This window comes from Anopheles stephensi, chromosome X (assembly GCF_013141755.1).
Source record: "Anopheles stephensi strain Indian chromosome X, UCI_ANSTEP_V1.0, whole genome shotgun sequence".
In the NCBI taxonomy this organism is placed as follows: domain Eukaryota; kingdom Metazoa; phylum Arthropoda; class Insecta; order Diptera; family Culicidae; genus Anopheles; species Anopheles stephensi.
The window spans coordinates 397,201-419,017 of NC_050201.1; the positions used below are offsets into that span (position 1 = coordinate 397,201).

The window sequence follows — 21,817 nt, forward strand, 5'->3', positions numbered from 1 at the left end:
AATTAATGTAAATTCAATTAAAGACACTTTTTGTTCGTTTGTTATTATAATATTAATGTATAGTATATATATATATATATATATATATATATATATATATATATATATATATATACATATATATATATTTATATTTTTATATATGTATATATAAACGATTTGCTTTTCTTCTTTTTCCCCCCTTTTTCAACAAAGACCTCCTTAATAGGGTTTCGTTTTTGGCTTTCGTTGTTGTCTTCATCCGCGCATCACTTGCATTTGGTGTGTAATGTAAGGAGAAGAACTAGTAGGATGATGTGTGTGTGTGTGTGTATGTTGCTTTTCCTTGTTGCTGCTCATGTAGTAGTGTAACAACGTGGCGACATTTCGTATGTTTTAGTGCATACTTTAATAAGTTTTGCCATTTGTTTGTTTTCGCTTTAACCTAGAATTTCGTAAATTTCATCAATCGCTTCGTAAGTATGTTTGCTTGTTTGTTTGGTGGTGTAGTATGGTATGTGTTTGTATATAGATAAAAAAATGTTCCTACCTTACTGGGTTTCTGTTTCTGTTACTGTTTTGTTCAACACAAACGTGTAATTGATGTTTTTTTGCTTTGTATCATTTCTTCTCCGACTTTCTTGTTTCTTTTTATCGTACTTCTGGACTTTTAACTCTTTTTTGTCACATTTTTTATGTTTCTATTTTACTTCGTGTTCGTGTGAGTGTGTCGGAGTATAAGTTTCAATAATGTTTCGAAATGGTTGATTGGCTGATTGTGTTTGTGTGTGTGTGTGTTTCTTATTTTTTAAATTTGTGTTCTGCATATCCAATTGGTAGCAATTGGGAAAAAAGTGTGTGGGGAAGGGTTAGTAATAAAGAGACTTTTGCATCAATTTGGTATGTACAAGGATTACTAACAATGGTTTGTTTGTTTGCTTTGTCAACATATGTATGTCATCACAACATATGTTGTGTTTAACGATCATCAAAAGAACTTTAAAAAACAGCAAATTTTAGCCGCTAAAAGGAGTTGCTAGGGGAAGGGAGGTGGAGGAAAGGATACTCAGTTTTGCAAAAAAAAAAAACAAAAGGACAAGCGTTGTTTAACCTTCCCCCTATTTTCTTATCAACACGGGAAAAGCCGCCATATGTTCTGTGACCTCCAAACGGGCTGAGTAAGTGTGCGATTGATTGGGTTGCAAAAGGGTGGGGGAGTGAGCGGTCTTAGGAAAACGAAGGAGAGGAAAATTTCATTTATATAGCATTGCTGACGTTTGACCAAATGTAATTTGTTAATATCAATATTTACTGCTGCTATTCGCTTAAAGGAGACTATTTTCTAGTTTTGTGTTTTGTTTCGCTCTTGTGCTTCTCTTGTTATAACACACTCACACATACACTCGTCCAAGTGTCCTGTACTACGTTCCATTCACCCACACACACACACACACACACACACACACACACTTATCAGTTTTTACACATACCACCACACACTCGACTATATTTCACTAATATTTCTCCCACAAAGCTTAGAGGGCTCTGTACACAAGAGGCCGCCCTCTACTACCTACTTCCCACGCTTTCCCATCCTAGCCCTATTTTCCACAATTTAGCAAATTCATTTTCCAATCTTTCGTTTCCATCCTATGGCTTCTTCATTTTCTTCGCTTCTCATGCTTTTTGCTTAGTAATTATCTCCTTTTATAGTTTAAGTCCACCATGAAACCTTGCTATAAGTATGTAGTTTGCGGCATTTTTGCAACCATGTGTTTTGTGTCTGAGTGTGTGAGTGAGTGTGCTGGTGTGCTTCTGTTCTGTTTTCCTGTATTGCAACGCACTAACTAAAAAACAGAAACCAAAACAAGCCATTCGTTGATGTTTTTCTTTGACTTCCTTTTTTTTCTCTCTCTCTCTATCTCTTGCTTGTTTTTAGTTATAAGAAAATAGTCAATGCCTTTTAATTCAGTTTTATTTGTTTTTTTTTTCGTTTCGCCCTGTGGAAGCTGTTTTTTTCCTGCTGGTGCTGTTTGTTCGAATCGCTTCATTTTTTTGCTTTTTTTTCGTTTAATAATATTTGATTTATATAAATGTGTAACAGTGAAGTAGAGATATCAATGAAGCTTGTTTGTATGCTTTTTCCTCTTCTCTTTCAAACCACTGCGCTCGAACATATCTTTTCCCAAATTCCCATTGCGCCTAATGGAAGATGTTGAGTGTTATTATTTGTAAGGTGCGTGTTGCGTTTTTGCGTGCTTTGCCCAATGACTATCGCGACTGCTTTTTAATGCAAAATCGTGTTTGTGTTAAGAGTGTGTGTGTAGCTTTTTCTTCTGATGCTTCAAAAATGACACGGTAGCGCTTTAGTGAGTTTATGTTTGCAGAAATGCAGAAATTTTGATATAATAACTTTCGATAAGGTTAGGTGTAGTCATGTTGTTTTGTGAAACATTTTTGCCATTTGAATGTGTGTTTCTCTTTTCTTTTGTAATTCATAATCATATTCACGTCGACGCGTGCGTCCTTGCAGCTGTACCACAGTGCGTCTATTCCAATTTCGTTTGACTGGTATACCAATCAACCTAGCATTGTATTGTCTAGTTAACACTCACTGGTCCACAATGTTGTGCGTGTTCCTCTCTATCTCTCTCTCTCTCTCTCTCTCTCTCCCTCTCTCTCTCTGTAGTATCTGATGGTAGAAGATGCGCTTTTCACTGCCAGTAGTGACACAGTTCAATATCACGTTGGATCGGGAAAGGGGAACCATTAAGCAACGCACTAAACGGTAGTGCCGTGATCACAAAGCTTACGTCACCAAGTAGGCCATCTTGCTTTGAAAGCCCCCGGGCAAGGGACAAACTTAAGAATAATAGTAAGCGGTTTGCGATCGCAAACGGTTCTCAACGGGGTAGGCTAACAATTATCTCGCCTGCGAAACGATTTGGTTTGGTCCTAGCATGTATGTGTACCGCCATCTTGCGTCAAGGGTGACACGTACGGCGTACCTAAGTAATATGGAAGAAAGATAGCTCAACCGGGTAATATAAGGCAACTAAGATAAATTGAAACATCGAACTTATCAGTACAATTTAATAGCTACGTATTTAACCTAATGGCTATGCGTGTCAGAATCGTCGATGTCTCTTTCCATTTGTATGTAACGGAATTATATATGCTAGTGGGTGCCGGGTGCCCTACGCCGGACCCGTAATATAATATTAATATAGTAAAAGGAATAATAAGTAACTGAATTCACGTCTGGGCTGTTTGCATTCCTTGCCATGGCGCGCCTTTAGATCGCTATACGCGCGCCGGCACTTGGTCTGCAACAAATTGTTTCGAAATTAGCCGCTAGATATACTAGACTTAATAGGAATGAGATACAATGTTTCGGGATTAAGATTAAAGGCGCCGGTGTCCTGTGTCTGATGTTTATATGACTCGGTGTGGTGATTGATACTTTGACTTTCCTGTCTCTCAAACGCACACGCGCATACACATACAATCACTGTACTGTCATGAGAACTGTCACCGATAGTTCAGCCATCTAGTTATTAGAAATCAATCTAGTAACATGGGATGGGTGTGTTTGTGCTGGCCTGTACGACTGTTGGAGATGTTGGAAGTGCAGATTTTTGGGTTGTAGTGGAGTAGTGGGAAAAAGAGGAAAAGGAGATACTAATAATTAATGCGTGTTATAGTCAACTTAAGCCAATCGCCTTCCTCATGTACGTCATGTACGAAAAACATAAAATAATGAGAATAATATAAAATATAATGTTTTCTTTATAGCACATTTCTAGTCGATAGTAGACTCTCGACTCTAACTTATATATTGCTAGCCCATCATGATGGCGATCGATGGACACAAGTAGTTGAAGACGTTCGAGTAACAATAAAACTAATAGTAATAATAAATGCATGTCTTATGACACGGTCACATTTGACACTTGCCACCGAGGTGCTGGATGGTGCGCGGTACAATCGTTCGCTTAGTATATGCTCTACTTTCAGTAGTGACTCATCCTGTATTCTCTTTCTGCGGTTACGTTAAGTACGACTTTCGGGCGTAAGAGAAAGAGCGAGAGAGACAAAAGGTGATAAAAAAAACCGATGATTACGATGTGCGCGTTTGACAGCTATTCTGTACCAGCTTCTTCGTGACAGTCCGTAACTCATCTTTTTTTTCCTTTTTACCTTTCCTACAAGTTTTGTGTGAACAAATACTAATGTGATTAGAATGAAAACAAATTCGACCGGAACGTGCAGTTTTTCTTGCTGTTTGCTGTATGTCAGTAACGAAGTGAACAATTAACATAAAGAAAAACAAAACAGAGTTCGCAATGAAATAATAAGCATGCTTATGAACCAATCGTGTCGCATGAACAATGATAATACTAATCGTCTCGTCTGACATCTGGATGTCTGGAGAATTTAGCGAATGGTTAAGAATTAAAGATACACGGCTTTCGAATGATTCTTTGGGCCTCCTGTCGTTTTGCGGCGAATCGTGGTGATGAAAACAAAGAATGGGTATGTGATTAATAATTACGGGAATACGTAGCGTTAGGGGCGGGTCAGGTTTGTGGGTTTCGATTTGGATAATTGTGGAAGGGAGAAGGTGTATTTTAGGCCGTAGATAGGCGATATTAAAATCTATCATAGAAAAACTAGCATTAAAATATAGAAAAAACATATAACTTGTGTCCTTTCGAGGGTGCATTATTTTGCATTCCTTCCTATTTGGGCGTCATTCCTATCCTTTTCGCGTGTTAGTGTCAAATTCTTCACATCATTTTTAAACGTAATTTTCTGTAGCATGGCAATACATCAATACATGGCTTCCCAATGATAAACAATCGCTACCTGTGACTGTAACAACTCCTGTAAGTCCCATCTTAACGTTGTTTTACGTAAACAAGCACTTGAACCGCTCAATGTAAACCGCTCACACTACTACCGACCGTTGCACCGATACTGCTGGTCGTCAGTTGGTGTTCGGCACTGGTTAGAAATGGCACGTTCAGGTAACGGTCGACAAACAGGCTCCGGTTGAGGTACGGTGCCGGAGTGTCGACCGCGGTGAGCAGCGAGTGTTGCCGGTGCGGAGGTAGCAGTATGGCGTCGGGTGCTACTACTTGTACATTGACTGATTGTAATATCGGTGGGCCTGCTGCTGGTATGCTATGGTGGTGTTGATGGTGGTGATGATGTTGGTGGTGGTATATGGGTTGCTGGGTCAACTCGCAGTGCCGCTCGTCAGTGACATCTAGGTGTGGTGACGTCTGTACTACCGCCGGTAACGGACCAGACTGTGGTAGTGGTGGTGGTGGCGGTGGCGGTGGCGGTGGTGGTGGAGGTGGTCCGGGATACGGTTGCTTCTGCTCTCCAGCTGACCGGGTTCGTCCGTATCCATGGTTGGATGTGAGGGAAAGCCTACCGCCACGTCCTCGACGGAGTCCGCGTGGATGCTGGCTAGCGGGCAAGGCAGGATCGCGATCGTAGGGAGCGTGTTGGGCAAGACCAGCACCGGGGGACGGAACATCCCGCCCCAGGTCGTTGCCTTATTTGCCCTCCCTGTACGGTTTGCAGTAGGAGTAGCGATGGTTCATGTGCTGGCTGTATGAGCCGGAATGCGAGAAGCGCTTCAGACATTTGCAGCACTGGAACGGTTTCTCGCCACTGTGCAGACGCTTGTGCTCGGTTAGGTGATGCTTGTGCTTGAACGCCTTCGGACATTCCATGCACTTGTAAGGACGTTGACCTGTACGGTATGACAGAAGCAGACAAAAGACGATAAAATATGGCGATAATGACCAGAAGAGCGAAAGAGCGAGATACTCACCTGAATGTTCGTATTTGTGGCGTTGCAAGGAGCTGTGCTTGCTGAACGTCTTGTCGCACTGATCACAGACGTACTGGCCCTCGGCGTCCGGAGCTGGCTGTGCAAGTGAACCTCCGGCATCCTTACCACCGGCAACTCCGGCCCCTCCATTACCTCCACCGAGCCCGTAAGCTCCGGTCAATCTTTTCGGCACGTTCAGCATCGATTGCAGCAGATGCTTCTTGTCCGGAAAGGCGGCATAGTACTTGGACGCACTGTCGTCCGGTAGCATGTCGCGCGCACCAGGACTCAGGCTCGCCCGTCCCAGCATAACACCGCCGGTGGCGGCTGCAGCAGCCGACAGTTTCGGTGAGAACTGCCGGAGCAACTGGTCCATGTTGGCCTGGTTGGCTGAATGATGGTGGTGGTGGCTTGGATGGTGCAGTCCGTGTATTGGCGGATATTTGCCGAACGTGTGCGGTGTGTGCGGCGGTACTGGCGCAGATTGTGCTGTGTGCTGAACCCGATCATCCTGGGGCGGTGAGGGTGTGTCCCGTGGAAGACCAGTGCCCAGGCCAAGCTTGAGCGGGTTGCCGCCGGTTCCGTGGGACTGTGGTCCGGCCGTCACTCCATGGATCGGATGAATGTCATGGTAGAAGTAGGCGGTCGGCGAACAGGACGTCTTGATGCTGAGGTTCATCGCTTCGTTCAGGGCGGACATGGTGTCTGCTTGGAGCAGCACCGCTGGTAGCGTGCCGGCAGCCAGTGCTGATGCAGCAGCCTGCGAATTGGTGGCTGCACTAAGCAGAGCCTCGCCTACCGTCAGTAGACCCTTTTTGACGGATAGATCGAGCGGTTGATCGCCCGTGTCCTGACCGGTGACTACGACCGATGGTGCACGATCGGCATGGAGCGGTGAGATGGGTGCTCCTACCGTTGCTACCGTTTGACCAGCCGCTGGGCCTGACTGAGTGGGATACTGACGAACAGCTCCCGCTCCCATTTTGCGCTCGCGTGATCGATTGTTCTGGAACCACACCTGTACGACACGCGCTTCCATCTTGACGTGTTGGGCAATTGCCTGGAACTCGTCGCGGCTGGGTTTACTATTGCGAGCGTAGTACTTCTTCAACTCATTCTGCTGCTCTTCGGAGATAGAAGTACGAACTCGCACCTTTCCACCACCTCCCGCACCACCGTGTGGTCCTGCCATCCCGAGAGTGCCACCGGCTACACTACCATGCAGTCCGTACGCACCTCCACCACAGCCACCCTTGAGAGCGACCGTGTCGTAGTCGGTATCGTCCTCGCTGCAACTGCTACTACTGTTACCACTGGTACTACTGGCAATTGTAGTGCCGTTCGCTGTGGTTTGTGACAGTGGGCCCGACGCGTTCACGAACGGGTTGAGCAGCAGCGAGCGTTTGCAGAACATTCGTGCGTGCTGCAACATTTCGGGCTCGGTAGCAAACTCCTCGCTGCAGTAAAGACAGTGCAGCGGAGAACCGGAAACCGATGGGGAGTGTGAGGACGTGACAGAGGGTGAGGAGAAGTGCAGCCGGTCGTCACGATCGGTTAACTTGAGTTCGACCATTTCAATCTGATCGATACCGATCTCCTCCTCGGACGGCTCGTCTTTCACGATAGGTTTGTCACCTGGGGCGTCATAGCCACCGTCACTGTTCAATCTGCGGTCGGCTGATGCACGCAATTCGTGGTGCGTTGTTTCTGCACTCGTGCTGGAACGTATGGAATCCTGTGGCACTTCCTCTGGTGGTTCTTGCTTGGGAAGTATTGGCAAACCGTGCTTGCTTTCGGTGTCGTCATTCGCATTCGGTGGCTGTTGCGATGCCTCGACCTGTTCACTGGTATGGATACTGCTAGAAGTGGTGCTAGCTCGCTGCTTGTCTTCCTCATCGTGAAAGGGTGTGAGATGAGGTTGTACACTGTCTGGGCAGGATGCCATCACCACCTCTACCTTCTCCACAGCACAGCTCTCCTCCTGCTCATCATCGACCTCCATGCGCTCGGTGTCGGACGGGTTCGGTTGCTGGGTGTCGTCGGCAGTGTTTTGCGCCATTGTGATGGCGTCCACACCGATGGACGAAGATGCTGGTCGCTTTGCCGATTCAGGTCGCTGCTGCACGTCTTCATCGCCGGTCGGCGAAGCGGGTCGCTGCTGACCATCGTCCATTGGTTCCTGCGTTTCGGTACTCGCCGACGATTGTTGCGGCTGGTGTTGGGCAGCGGCTGAGAAATCAAACAGACGCAACATGTTCGGATCGAGCATGGCGAACGAGTACGCGAGTAGTGACGCTTGCTGTATCTTGGTGAGCAGCAGTGCGTCTACTCCCGGCTGTCCGATCGTGTCCAGCTCGTGCTTGGTCGCCGACGAGCAGGACGACGTTGGAGACGGTGAGGTGACTAGCCCGAGCCGACTAGCTATGTCTAGATCGCGATGCAGCGCACTTACGCCGTGCTGTGGTCGCAAGCTAATAGGCGAACGGCCTAGTCCTCCGGTGCTAATGGCATGTCCGTTCGGTAGTCCTGTCAACCCGTTACCAGCATGGAAAGGATACTGTGGTGATCGATGATTACTGTCACTGCCGCTGCCACTATTGTTTGAACTGTTATTGTTGAGGCTAGTGCTATTGTTGTTGTTGTGGCTGCTGCTATTGTTGTTGTTATTGTTGTGGTTGAGCCTAATGCCCATGTTGATGCACTTCTTCGAGGTCATGTGGCTCGAGTAGGAGCCGGAGTGCGAGAAGCGCTTGCCACAGTTGGGGCAGACAAACGGTTTCTCGCCCGAATGGATACGTTTGTGCTCCTTCAGATGGTGCTTGAATTTGAACGCTTTATCACATTCGTTGCATTTGAACTTGCGCCGTTGCAACGATTCGTCGTGGGAGATCATGTGGCGCTGGAGTCGGTAAACGTTGGCAAACGGTTTGTGACACACCTTGCAACTCTGCTTGACGAAAAAAAAAACATAAGAAAAAGGAAGAGGAACATAAAGAAGATATATTGGATTAGAATGGTGCCAGGCTGTTGCCAGTTGTTGTAGGACTGACAGTGTGAAAGAAGTAGTATTAGTAGTAGTAGTAGTAGTAACATTGTGTACATCACAATGGCCGCCAACAATCGGGCGGATTAGCCGATAAAATACAATGTAATACGCGGGAGGAAATAGTGAATAAATATAACCTCTCAGATAATCCAATCCTTCCCTCTGCATTCGAGTACCTTTTCCCCATTTCTCCAGTGTCTGGTCGTTGTATACCGTTACCTAACCTGCTGTCAAGCGCTCAATTCGTTGAGCATTCCCAAGTAGCACAAATCGATCGAGCCAATCCCAACGCTCATTATCGTGCCAGGCGCTTGTAAACAAATGTGTAGTCAATCAAAAAAAAAAAAAAAAAAACGCAACAAAACCCAATGTAAATCAATTGACGACGAACGACAGCGGACCAACCGGATTGATCCCAGAATTAGTGTCTCCACTCACTGAAACAGGAAGCGTTGCTGTTGGAAGCAAACGCGCAATGGAGGTGAGTAAAATATATGTGTATTTTACCCATTTCTTGGTGAGGCTGTACATGGGAAGGTAAAAATATCATCACGGTAAGGCACATAGGCGCATCGCGACAACAAAACCTTGCTCTGACTGTTTTTCCGGCGCGTGTGCGTGTGTGTAATTGAAAATGCACCTCCGTTTTCTTTTCCGTTTTTGAATTTCTTTGGCGTTGTTTAGCGTCGCTTTCGCTAACGGAGCATCGCATTTCGGAAGGAACTGTGGTGTGCGTGTGAGAGGTGTAAAATCTTTTCCCACCATCCCTTTTTGCTCTAGCTCTAAAACCGATGTACGATAGGTGCGATTTTAATCGCACAACTCCGTCTGACGTTTCGTTTGTTTTTTGGCGACCCTGCTCAGTCGACTAGTGCGAGAGATTTGGGTGCGTTCGTTTTTGTTGTTGTTTTGGGATTAGTTCGGGATGTGTTAGCGGAAGAAGAAAGTAACGGAAGAGTAAGATTTTGCTGTCGGCCTCGGGACAAAGGGAAAAAGGAGTGCTAGAGCTGGGTTAAATGCGGGTGTCACACGCAACCGGGATGTGTCATTTTTCATCATACACTCCGAACTCCGGTCCGGTACATGAGAATGATAAATACACCCAGTGACCCTGTCCGTCGTAAATGTTTTTTTTTTTTTATTGAAACACACAGTTGTCGTTTTTGCTCAAATGTCGAGAAAAAATCAACGTTTCTATTCAACGGTCATTAAATGATGTTTCCATCGATGATCGATGACATACTGAGCAATAAAGTGCATAAAACAGTTAAAGCAGACCTCGATTGTTTTGGGAGTAATACAAAGTGTGAAAAGTTTGACCCAAACGGATTATCGTTGACAGTTCCAGTGGGTTGGACTCGGAACTGTCAAAACGCATAAGTGTATCAGATTTTGTTTTTGTATTTAGATCAAAATAGTTAGTTGGGAGTTCTTAAGCATACGATCTAAGACAAGACACGAACCTCGTCAGAAGATTAATTGTTTTTCTAAAATGAACGAATCGCGAAGATGTACTGTTTTGCACATTTGCCTTTGTTATCAGCGGGAAAGAGATGGGGAGTTAAAGTGAGCGGAGCAACAATCGCTTAATTGAAATTAGCGAACGGTTGCGTCTGGGGATGTCATTTCGTCACACGGTCATGAAAAGACGCTCGCCTGAATGCCTAGTGCCAGTAACGCCGCCCGCCCGTCGATCGTCTTGAAGGTAGGAAAAACACCGGTTCCTCCCGGGGAAAACGCATCGGAAAAGGGGGAAAAACAATAAGAATGCGAACGGGTGTACAGTCTGTCGAGGGGGCCGATAGGCCGACGTGTGCGGCGGTGGGAAAGCAGATGTTCACGTTTTTCCATTTTTGGAGGACACATGGCCACATTTGTATGGTGGTGTTGGTGGTGGCGCTGAAGGTGGCCATGGTAAGGGCAGACAGCGACCGAAAGAGAATACGCCGTACGCGAGACCGACAGACAAAAAACCAAAATGGTTTAAAAATAAAAACCGTTCCGAGCCACTGTTGAACGCGCTTCGGGAGGAACGCACGTACAAGGACCGGGGTATAGGTATAATTGCAACGGGGTTTTCGGTGGCCTGTCAGCGCGTTGCAGGAACGGGATTTCAATCGAGTTACCGGGACGTTGGTTCTTCCTTCTTCGGGTGTTTAGATGCGTGTTGCTGTATTGTTTGTTGCTTCTGTCATTGTGCCGGGTTCTTTGATTTGCTTTTTTATTTTTTGGAGAACTTTGAAACCACAGGTGAATTGGAGTTGGAGATCTTGTTCGCGTTGTAAAATTCAAATCAAATCAAATCCATATTTCAAACGGATCAAGATATCCGCCCGTGTAGTTACAAACTAACAAGAAAATCGGGTGGGGAAAACAACAAACAAACCAGGGCAAAGGGATGTCTCCGTTTTGCTGGCGCACAATCGATGTTTAAAGAACGCATCTCTTTCTCTGCTACACCGGATGTGGAACGGTAGGGCAGTATCGGTACGACGGGACCAAGAATGGGACGAGGACAAAGAAAACCCTAACGTTGTTCAGTCACGGTTTGCGGTTGGAGCGAACGAAGAACGCTACCGCGAAGGCTGGAAGGGTGCCCTCTGCCATACTTGGGTGTGTAAAGTGATAGCAGCAGTTTGTGGTGGTACGGTGAAAGGTGACGCGGGGATATTGGACGACCTGGCGAAGGTTGCTGCCAGGAGTAGTGAATCACGAATCACGATGAGTCGAGTGGACCTGTGATGCGATGTGATGGAAAATCAAAACGATTGTGTGGTGGTGGAGGAGGCGTTGTGAAGTGCTCGTTGAGACTACCGCAGAGCCGAGACTTCGATCGCCGTAACCTTCGAACGTTCAAGCATTCGCCCCGCCACCGTTTGCCATCACCGTGGAATTCGTGGAAGCGGCGTGGTTTTGCAGCAGCAGCAGCAGTAACCTAACGTGATAATTTAAAAATGCCCCTGTGCAAGAATTCTTTGTGAAGCAGATGAGCAGCAGCTACTAAGCTAAGAGGGGTTCAGTATTGGGCCCCTTCTGCCAGTCGAGAAAACCCGCACCCTGCGTCACAGGTGGAATGGCAGGCGGCGATGGTTCAGGGGCGATATACGAAGATATGTGCCATTAATCCGCCCCAATTCAGTTCATTATGAGAAGTTATAGCTAGCGTACGCTCGTGACTGCTATAGATATACATCTGAATCGCATCTTAAGCACATTCACATCTAGCGCAGGTAATAGACGGTGTGTGTGGAGTTGGTTGTTTGGTGCTACAACACTCCTATCAAGTTCGGTTAATTTTAGAGACCTTTCAACATATCACTACTTACCGCATCTGCCGATGGTGGATGATGCAACTCGTGACGTTCCAGCTGATCCCGGCTAGTGAATGTGGTCGGACACTGGGAACAGTCGTACACCGCTAGATCAGTGTCCTTAACTGTGCCGCCGGTTGGTAAGCTGGGTCCGCTGCTGGAATTACTGCTGCCGTCCTGGGCCGGGCTAATCACCATGGAACGTGGACCATACGGTAGGTTGTCCGCTACGGTTTGCGGTGTCAAACCCGCCATAAGTAGATCCCGTGGAGTCGTACCGGACGGTACCTCTGGGTCGTCGTCATCTTCCGGCTCGTCGTCTAGCGCCTTTACCGAGGCTTGATGTTTTTGCTGCTGGAGCTGGAGCAAGCTGACGCACTTCGCTTGCAGACGGCTACCGATCAGATCACCGCTGGCACGGCTTCCCACCGCGCTGGTCACCGGTGGCTCTGGGGGAGCGGCAGGTGGTGGTGAGGCTGCGTCCGGATCGACGTGATGTTCGTCCTCCTCCGCCATGATGTTGTCGTTCTGATCGTCGTCGTCTTCTTCGTCGTCGTCGCCGTCCGGTTCGGCTGTATCGTTCGAGAACTTTGCTCTCGGGCCTTCTGGACCACTGCTATGATTAAGCTGAATGTGTTCTTTCAGCGCCTGGAACAGAGGCAAAAAGGAAATGTTGCGTTAAATGGCGTCGTTGGAAATGGAGGTGATCTTGCCATCCACGTCGACCAGATTGGGGTTGCTTTATTGTTGCAGAAGCGCACATTAGTCACGAGCATTGTATGACTCATGGGTTTCTTTTTCTATCAAACTAGTGCGCTCCATACGATAGGTTTCGTTTGATTGGCTATGAATCACGGTGAAACTGCTTCACTTACGTAGATGGCGATTTGTCTAGCTACTAGCTTTATGTAGCTGCAATAACTTTTTTTTCCATTATTTATAGAGGCTTTGAGTCTTAAAAACTTCATTCGCCTCTTTAAAAGCTGCAATAACGTAAAGGTAGATGGGGAAAATGACGTAATACTATCTATGCGTATTGGAGTTTGTCATCTGACACGACTGCAGACATAGAATGGTACATCGTCATTGCATTCCACGAGGCACTTCACTAATGAGGACTGTTATAGGAGACCTGCTACAACGTCCGACTGCAGACATTAAAATGCCGCATTCTTGTAGCAAAGCGGGAAATAGCTAAACAATATGACTTCCAGTTTACCATGTGAAATCATGTGTGATTTCCATTTAAGAATTACTTCTAACCTGTTTATAACCAGCACAGAAACGTCAAACTGTCATCAAGTAATGGCGGTACAGTCTTAGCTTAGCTGTTACCATAGCGGAGCATTCTATTTGCAATTTTTACTAACTCGGGCGGTTCGATTTACTTGCTGGCGGCAATGCTTCACTGGGACCCTTGTGTTGATGTCCCGTGCTGTCATCAATTGCAATCAATTGCTCTCGTTTCGCATACCACCGGTTTTCACCCTTCCCCTCCATCATAGTGTCGTCACACATACACATCATGGATGGAGGTCGAGGCGAATCGGGCAGAGTAACAACAACGGTCACAGAAATCTCTACTTAATTCGCCCACGGAGCTAGAGCGATTATTGTGCGAATGCGTGATCCTTGACGTAATGCTTGACGTTCATCCTTCACCGGCTCACTCTTTCCCAGTGACTGCTAAGCACGGTGTGTACGGTGCAAAAGAAGCTAGGATGTTATCAACCGCTGATTGTTTTTTGTTTGTCTACTTGGTTTAAACGTAAACCTGCACCTTGGTTTAATCTGCCCGTCGAACCTGTCATGATCTGGCACGTCTGAGCCTCGGGGCAGCAGACACACACACACAAACACACACACACACACACACACACACACACACACACACACACACACACACACCACTCATGCTTCGATTGCCAAGCTTTCTAGGCCGACTCAATCATTTTCTCACTAACTTACACACACACACACACACACACACACACACGTTTGCGTCTCGCGCGTCTCTCGTTACCTTCTTTCTCCGTCACCTATTTGCGTTGTGTAGTGTACGCCCCGCTAAAATGGCAGGAAAACCTTCGCAAGCCTTCATTCAAACGACATGTTGTTGATACCGTGAATGATGATGCTCTGCTTTCTGGACGCTTATCATCAAATGGCCTACCTTCCCAAGAGTGTGTGTCTGCTGTGTTTGCTCGCAGTTAATCATTATACCGTTTCTACCCTTCGCCCTTGTCGTCCCATCCTGTCGCTTCCATCCTGCCCCTCTTCCTAAAAGTCACAACGACAATTGTAAATTGTTTATTGAGACTAGATTTTATTATTCTTTTTCTACTGCTGCCGCTCATCCATCTCATACTGCCTGCTCTCCACTGCGCTCCAATTTCCAAAAAGGCGTACTGTAGCGAAGGCTGGGTGCCCCAGTTTCTGTTGGATGTTGCAGGATTTGGATTTGGTGAGGCTTCTTTTATGGCAAATCAAATCTCAAAATAAACACGACCAAGCATGTACGCAAAATTGGAAGCGAAATAAAAAACCCTCTCACAGACACACGCACATGCACAGTGGCTAGAATTGTGGGGAGTTTAGCCATTTGGAGGTTATGTTGTTCTGGTTTCTTTTTTCCTTTCGGTTTCGTACTAATTCTACTTCCGCACTCTGTTACGCGGGGAAACTTTTTTGAAGCAGTGCTCGCTCCATCTGGTTTTCCATTGGAAGGTACGTCAAAGTCTACAACTGTTGGCAAAGTCTCCGATCACTATTGGTCGTCGGTTATTGATCGACTTCTTTGCTCTTCCATATTCTAAAACTCATTCTCACTGAGTTTTTTTTGTCTTCCATAATTAGAGCCGTTGGAGTTGAAGTTTTACGGAATGTTATTTAAAAATCAGATTAAGCTAACCATTGTTGAATCCACCGACATTTAATTGGCCTCAAAGCAGTCGAAATGTGTTGCTTATCTATATAGTGTTGTTTTTCAAATACAATATCCGCTTTATCAGTGGCTTCTGGATTCGTGGCGTAATAATAAAACTTCCAGCTAAAAATAGTCCGGCCCGATGCGGATTGACGTACAGCGTGCAGTAGCTCGCTTGTGCGGTTGTGATTTTTCCCCAGGTTTTCCGAGCGATCGGTGGAACGGCAAGCACGGTGGAACGGTGCAGCAAAACTGCCATTAAAGATAAGAAAATGAAAGCAAAAAACTACTAAAAACAACCTGGACTAAATTTATTTTTTCAACGGCTCGGTCCGCTCGCACCCTGCGCCACAGAACTCACGTTCGCGGTGGTTCCCTTAGTGGGCAAAAGACGGAGCTGGACGACAAATAGTGATCCGCCACCCAAAACGGTTTCGAATGGTGGAGCGAATGCGTAACGCGAGAGTGGTCCGAGGTCGAGTGTAGTTAAAAATGGGTATGTAGCATCAAAAATCGAAAAATAGCACCAATCGATCAACCCGCGTGTGCATTGAAAAGTATTTGGGAGGGCAACAAAAAAAAAACCTATCAAGGTGGGTGGTGTTTTGGGGGGAAGAGATGATGTTCTGGGTCGTTGGAATTTACCGGAGTATGGATTTATTTTTCTTCGAACTGAGAGATTTTTCTTTTTCTGTTGGGCTGGTTCTAAGGCAAAACTTTGAAACATTGTTCAGATTGTGAGACTGACCTGAACACGAACCTATCTTCTTACCCAGGAGTAGATTCGAAAATGCAAGGAAAAAAAACCCTTATTCAATCTGTTTTGCTAAGGTCCGAGTGTGTGGAAGGCGAAGAAATAGAACATCGATCTTTGGACTTACCTCGATTCCCTGAACCGTCTGGTGGCACTGAGAGCACTGAACGCAGCAATCGCCGTCCGCTAGTGCATCGTTTTCACTGTCCTTCGGTAATCCGGATGGCAAGGAAGGAACTGCAAAATTTGAGCAAGAGGTAAATAAAACTTAGCGAAACATTAGTGATGTTTGAGTTGTGTGAAGTGACTAAACGAAGAAAAAAGTCGTCTAAATGTTGCAACGAAAAGCCCCACACCCAAACACAAGCACGAACATCACAAATAGGAAAAAAATAAAGCAAAATCTCACTAGGAAGAGCGAAGCGCCAGCGCCACGAACCGAACACGTTATCCCTTACTCTATATATAGCGATTTAGATCAGCTACGTTGACCGTCACCGGACGTCCGTGAAAAAGGTGAGGCACGCGCACAGCTATAGACATACCACCAGCCGATCCCGCCCTTTCGGTCGTTTTGGGGAGGGTTTCGTTTGGTTTTGGAGTGGGGAGATCGGTGATAAAGGGTTGTTTGTTTGCACCTGCCCAATGAATTGTACTGGTAACGCTAAACGCGCGTATAACGCTTCCAACCAATGGAAAACGCTCGATTGGAAACCATAATCATTTCACCACCATTTTGTGTGCGACTCGCAAGTTTGCGTCAGAGTTGAAAAGCTGTTCTGTTGAAGATCGATTCGATGACGACATATTTTAGGGGCAAATTTAGGCTAAGACATTCCAAGGACGTCCACGATGTGGGGTGATGGCTGGAGTAGATGGCTCGAGCTAGCATTCGAATTTTGAGAATGAAAGGAAGCCGTTTCTTGAACTCCTTACAGCTTGCATTAACGTATCTGTAATGAATGCGAACAGCTCTTCTAAACCTTGGAAATTTTTATAGCTTCGAAAGGGAAAAAGATTCTTAATCGTCTTCATGCACTGACATTAAAAGAAAAGCATACGTTGAATGGCATAGAGATGAAGAAGACACGCTTTAAAAACTGTGAGTTTATCCTAGAATTCTGATATAATCTAATCTTATGTTGTGACAATTGGGTATTCTGTTGGTGATAAGCGTTCAAAAGATGCCGATCGTAGTTTTCACTGCGGTGTTAAGATAAAACGCCCTTAAATCTAATCTACAAATCTCCTCAAATACTGTGCAAAACTTCAAAGTGAAGACTTCATTTGTCAAAAGGGTTAATGGAACGCTCCATAAACCCGGCAGATGCTCCGGGAGAATCAAGACCACTTCCCCTGACGGGCCACGTGTTAGTACGGCGTTCCTCACCACGGGCCTCAGCAAACCTAACCGTGTGTTACAGATAACACGCTCTCGGGTAGCAAGTACCTCGCACACTGTTCAACCGGAACGGAATCTTTCGGGCTAGAAATCAAACACGGAACAACCTGTCGGGTTCGACAGCAAACCCCCATCCACACGCGACCGTACTGATGTGTTGTTAATGTACGGTATGGTTTCACCAGAATTTCCGTCAATAAATTCTTCCGTCAACCACGCCACACACTATCGCGGGCCCAACGCAGGCCACACTTCACTATTATCACTAACCCTGCCCCGTTCGTTGGTCGGGGATACTGGATGCGGGGACCACCATTATCACGGTCCGCAGTCCGCCTCCGAGTACACACACACTTACGGTCTCTAGCCGACTATGGCGTGTATGTGCATCAGCGAAGGCCACTAGGTGCCTCCGGTTGCGTACCTAGTTCTTCATTTTCGGTACCCTTTCGCCGGGGGAATACTCCAATGCCTCCTGGGAGCTGATAATTGAACGTTTCACAGTCGCATACACACACACACACACACACACACACACACACACACACACACACACGCACACACATACACACAGAGTGTATGTAAGTAAGGCACACTGGCACTGGTTTGTGAGGCATTATCGCACGCTCCGTACGATGATCTTGCAGAACAGTGTACAACTGTGCTGTGTTTTAAGTCTTCTTGCTGTTGGTGGTGCTGTCGCAGTAATAATCGTTGGCCACTACCGATCGCCTTTGGCGTACAGTGGGAACAACTCCACTGCTTGATAACGGGTTCCACAACACATATACCGCGATCCGGTGATTGCGGTTAACACAGGCGGAAGTCTAATTTCCGAGCGCACAAAACCTTTCCGATAGAGGAGGAACACGTTTAGAGATTTCCAGCAGGATCACCCGTCTGCGTGTGGGAGGGTGGTGATCAGCTTGTGTTACTTCGTTGACGCAAGTAGCAGTAACGCGTTAACATTGCTCGTGGTGCTCCCGTAACGATAGAAGACGAGAATCAGCTGAGATGCGATGGTACGCTTCATCGTTTTGCTAACATTGCAGCGAATCACCATTAAGCCCGGTGGTGTTTTGGTGCTAAAGCACGTTTTGTTGATTGTTTGCATCGGACATTGGAATCGCAAATTAGCGGCGGGGGAACTCTGAACAGAATGGATGCTTCCGCATGCTGGTGAAGCGTTTGTCTAGACACAGACACCTTAGGCAATTAATTGCGAAACAGCAGCTTGTTTGACGAATGCGAGATGCGGTTGAATAACTTTCAAAGCTATTCGTTCTTTGAATCTCTCACTTGACGAGGGCCCGAGAAGATCTCACTCGCTGATCAAGTAATGCGTATAGGAAGCACTAGAGATGCGATCAGATTTCACCGTAACACCGTAGCAGTACCAACTCCTGTTCAATCTTGTCGCACTTGCAGATGTTGGGCGAGTCATCACTTCAACTGCAGAAACACTTCCCCTACCTGGTAGGCACTTCGGAACGCTGATTACAACAAGAGGTACAGCTTCCCCTTTCTAGCATTCCCCGTACATTTACAGAAACGTAAAAGACGCTTAGCTATTGGGAAATATAGATACAACATCTTAAAGTACCGCATATACCTTCCATCAGTAGAAAGCACTTCGCACAGCAAAAGGGGTCTCTGAACGATAAAGATTGCCGGCAACGGAAAATACCTTATCGAGAAAATAGGAAGGAACAAACAAACCTGGGTAAGACCAAGGTATGCGCATAGCAGCACCGAAGCCATTTCAGCAGCACACACACAAGATGGGAGGAGTCCGAGCGGCGCTCAAGAGCGAGAAGGTCCTACTGTGGAAGGATACAGCAAGGTGTGTGCTTGTGTTGTGCATCCTGCAATGCGCTGAAGGTGACTCGAAACACAGGCACGGGCTATTCGAAGGAGATAAATCAACGTGCGGGAATGAGGCAGGAAGTGGGAAGAGAGTGAAGAAAAAAAACAACACACACACATACAACACGGGGAAGGTGTGTGTTGGCTCTCAATCGGGTCGTTCGGCTTTTACGCGAATTCAAGTCCGGAGATAGCTTTAGCTGTACATAAGCGGTATGGGATTGGGTGTTTGCAGTAAGGTTGATCATCTCCAGTAAGAGATCTTGCTTTTGTCCTTTTTTTTAGATACGTGCACACACTCACTCACTCACACACTCACATAGACGTATTGATAAAGCCCATTTTGGAGGCCCCGGAGACTTACATTGCAGGGAAAACTTGGTCGAAGATGGCATGATACTTTCTTCCACGTTGTAGTACGTCGACACAGCAACGCTGCAGGACACCATTGATTGGGATGTTGTAGTAAATGGGCGTCGCAGGTCGATCGTCCACGTCGTTCGCTATCGTGCTCGTATTGCTGGCTGCCTGATTGAAGAGTTACTCTACCCCCACACAAGCACACACAATACACAACGTCCGATCACTAGCGACTATATTTTTCTAAATTTTATATTATTTCTTTTTTAATAATAATTAAAAGAAAACACTTGAAGCACCATGCGCCTCCACCGATACGTACTCGCGCAATAAAAGAAAAAAAAACACTACGAAATTCAGAACGCCCGATAGACACTTTTTTTCACTTCTTTGCTCTTATTGGTTTTTCTCGCTTTGATGACAAATGGTTTGATTGGTGGCTGTTTTTTTTTTGTTTCTCGTACCCACCAGTCACCCGTTGATAGAAGACACGGTTCACCGGTGTGTGGTGTGCGGCAAATGGTGGACAGGGTGTGCGTACACCACGCACCCCACACACACGGTACGGCACGGTCCCGATTGTTGCCGGCCGCTCATTCCGCGGTGGTGGTGTCCCTGCCTGTCTGATGCAAAAAAAGCACACACACACACATAGACACACGTACAGACTTTCCCAGACACAACTGACACTTGCGTTTTTACTGTCGCACACGATAGGTCACAGAGACATCACACTCTGGACCATTTGTAAGTTTTGATGGTACTACGTCACACTAACTTATGAAGTATGCACTCATTTGCTTCACTGTAATAACACACACTGAAACTCTTTGTTTGGTTTCGTACTTCTAGATCACTGTAGAAAACGCAATTGAGAAAGAATAGATTGAAGGGAAACTATGATTAAGATAGGTTCAAACGCTGCTAAAACTAAGAAGCGATCGTAAAGCAGATAGCGCAGAGTGTTCACTTGGTTGTATTAGAAGCACTCCTGAAAAGCAACACACTTGTTTGTCCACTGCCACAAGGGCTTGAAGGGATCGCTCTCTCAAGATATGGTTGTGATTTTTGATTGTGGATTAGTACTGCAGGAAAACTAGCCATATGTTGGTAAAGGAATTGGAAAATGTTAATGAGACTCGAGAACAACAAAAGACTGATGTAGTTTAGCTGGGTCTAGTTATAACACTTGTCCCCTGTTCGAGTCGAGGCTCTCGATCGTAGTCTTTATCAAGCACCACATATACACTGCCAGAAGATGAAATCGTGCTACCCCGACAGATTGGTTGATGGTGATTGTTTGATTTTGAGGTTTTGACGCATGAGATATCCAGGAGATGTCTTCACTTGTGCACACTGTCCTCACACACGCGCTTTATTCTTACTGTAAGTTCTGGTTGCTTCGCAAACTTCCACTGGCTCCTTACTTCAGTACTACACGAAACGAGCCTTTGCAACCATGATCCAGTCTACGTTTGATCGAGAAAATTACTACTTGTTTTGCGCGCCCTTTTTCTTCCTCTTGTTGGCATCTCGTTACACTAACCGAATATGTTGTATGTATATGCGTGGCCATGTGTGTATATGGCACACACAAAGGAACCGAAAAAAAACACCCGTCGTCGTCGTCGCCGTCGTTTGCGTCGTTTTTAAGCGTCGTCGGTAAGCGTCGACGTCCGCTAGCACATGTTTACACTACGAACTCTTCAGCAAGACTAGCAGCAATTGCATGCAACGCGCTCCGGTGCGCCCATGGGCCCGCTATACCCGGTGTGTTCGGTCTGTGTCCGGTCTCTCTTTCTTTTTGCGCCGTGAGTGTCCTTTTCCCCTTTTGCAAGTGCTTCGACGGTGCGCTTCGCTGTGGGTTACATTGCGCCAGAGTGAGCCGGAAAACAGCTGGGAGCGAGCGAGAAGGCGCGATTTGCCGTATTGTGTACACAGCTGCGAACCGAGAACGAATGAATCTGTCGTGCCCACGGATGAACATAATGAATGAACTGCGTGAGTGACGCGTGAGCGAGACGAACGAGGTGAGCAATAGACGGGGTGGAAAACTGACGAAGATCGAGGAATGAGTGTGGGAGAGAGAAAAAGAACAAACAAAAAAACACGATCATCGTGATAATCCGCACCAGTGGCGGGTATAGCGCGATCTCGCAGGGTTTTGCATGTTCCGTGCAACTTCCTTTTCTTCGCAACCTCTCGGAAATGCCGGAGTTTCTCCAGCACGTCCAGAAAACCGGTGAGTGACCGATAATAAGCAAGGGAAAGATGCATGAAGTACTGGGCACATTTTCCATAACCTTACGTTTTTCATTTTTAACC

General features: G+C 46.4%; 1 protein-coding gene across 5 annotated transcripts; it reads right to left on the reverse strand.

Moving 5' to 3' along the window:
- Positions 1 to 464: 464 nt before the first annotated feature.
- LOC118517409 (zinc finger protein 1) lies at positions 465 to 21,201 on the reverse strand. Of its 5 annotated transcripts, XM_036063498.1 has the most exons (6): positions 21,039 to 21,201; positions 19,497 to 20,348; positions 15,992 to 16,101; positions 12,200 to 12,832; positions 5,828 to 8,774; positions 5,304 to 5,746 (listed from the first exon to the last, which is right to left on the reverse strand). In XM_036063498.1, the coding sequence occupies exons 2-6, from the start codon at positions 19,579 to 19,581 to the stop codon at positions 5,547 to 5,549; spliced, it is 3,975 nt and encodes a 1,324-aa protein (XP_035919391.1). In that variant the 5' UTR covers positions 19,582 to 20,348; positions 21,039 to 21,201; the 3' UTR covers positions 5,304 to 5,546. The 5 variants fall into 5 exon arrangements, with proteins under 5 accessions (XP_035919382.1, XP_035919391.1, XP_035919402.1 ...); XM_036063489.1 differs by lacking the exons at positions 19,497 to 20,348; positions 21,039 to 21,201 and adding an exon at positions 17,691 to 18,709 and having other exon boundaries at positions 465 to 5,746; XM_036063509.1 differs by lacking the exons at positions 19,497 to 20,348; positions 21,039 to 21,201 and adding an exon at positions 17,537 to 17,637.
- Positions 21,202 to 21,817: the final 616 nt, after the last annotated feature.

Bases quoted from the DNA above. Each gene is read 5' to 3' on its own strand.
- LOC118517409 (XM_036063489.1), bottom strand. From the start codon at position 17,883: ATGCCTCACAAACCAGTGCCAGTGTGCCTTACTTACATACACTCTGTG. The intron at 16,102-17,690 runs GTACGCAACCGG...CAAATTTTGCAG, and splicing joins TACCGAAAATGAAGAACTAG to TTCCTTCCTTGCCATCCGGA. The intron at 8,775-12,199 runs GTAAGTAGTGAT...TTCGTCAAGCAG, and splicing joins ATCCACCATCGGCAGATGCG to AGTTGCAAGGTGTGTCACAA.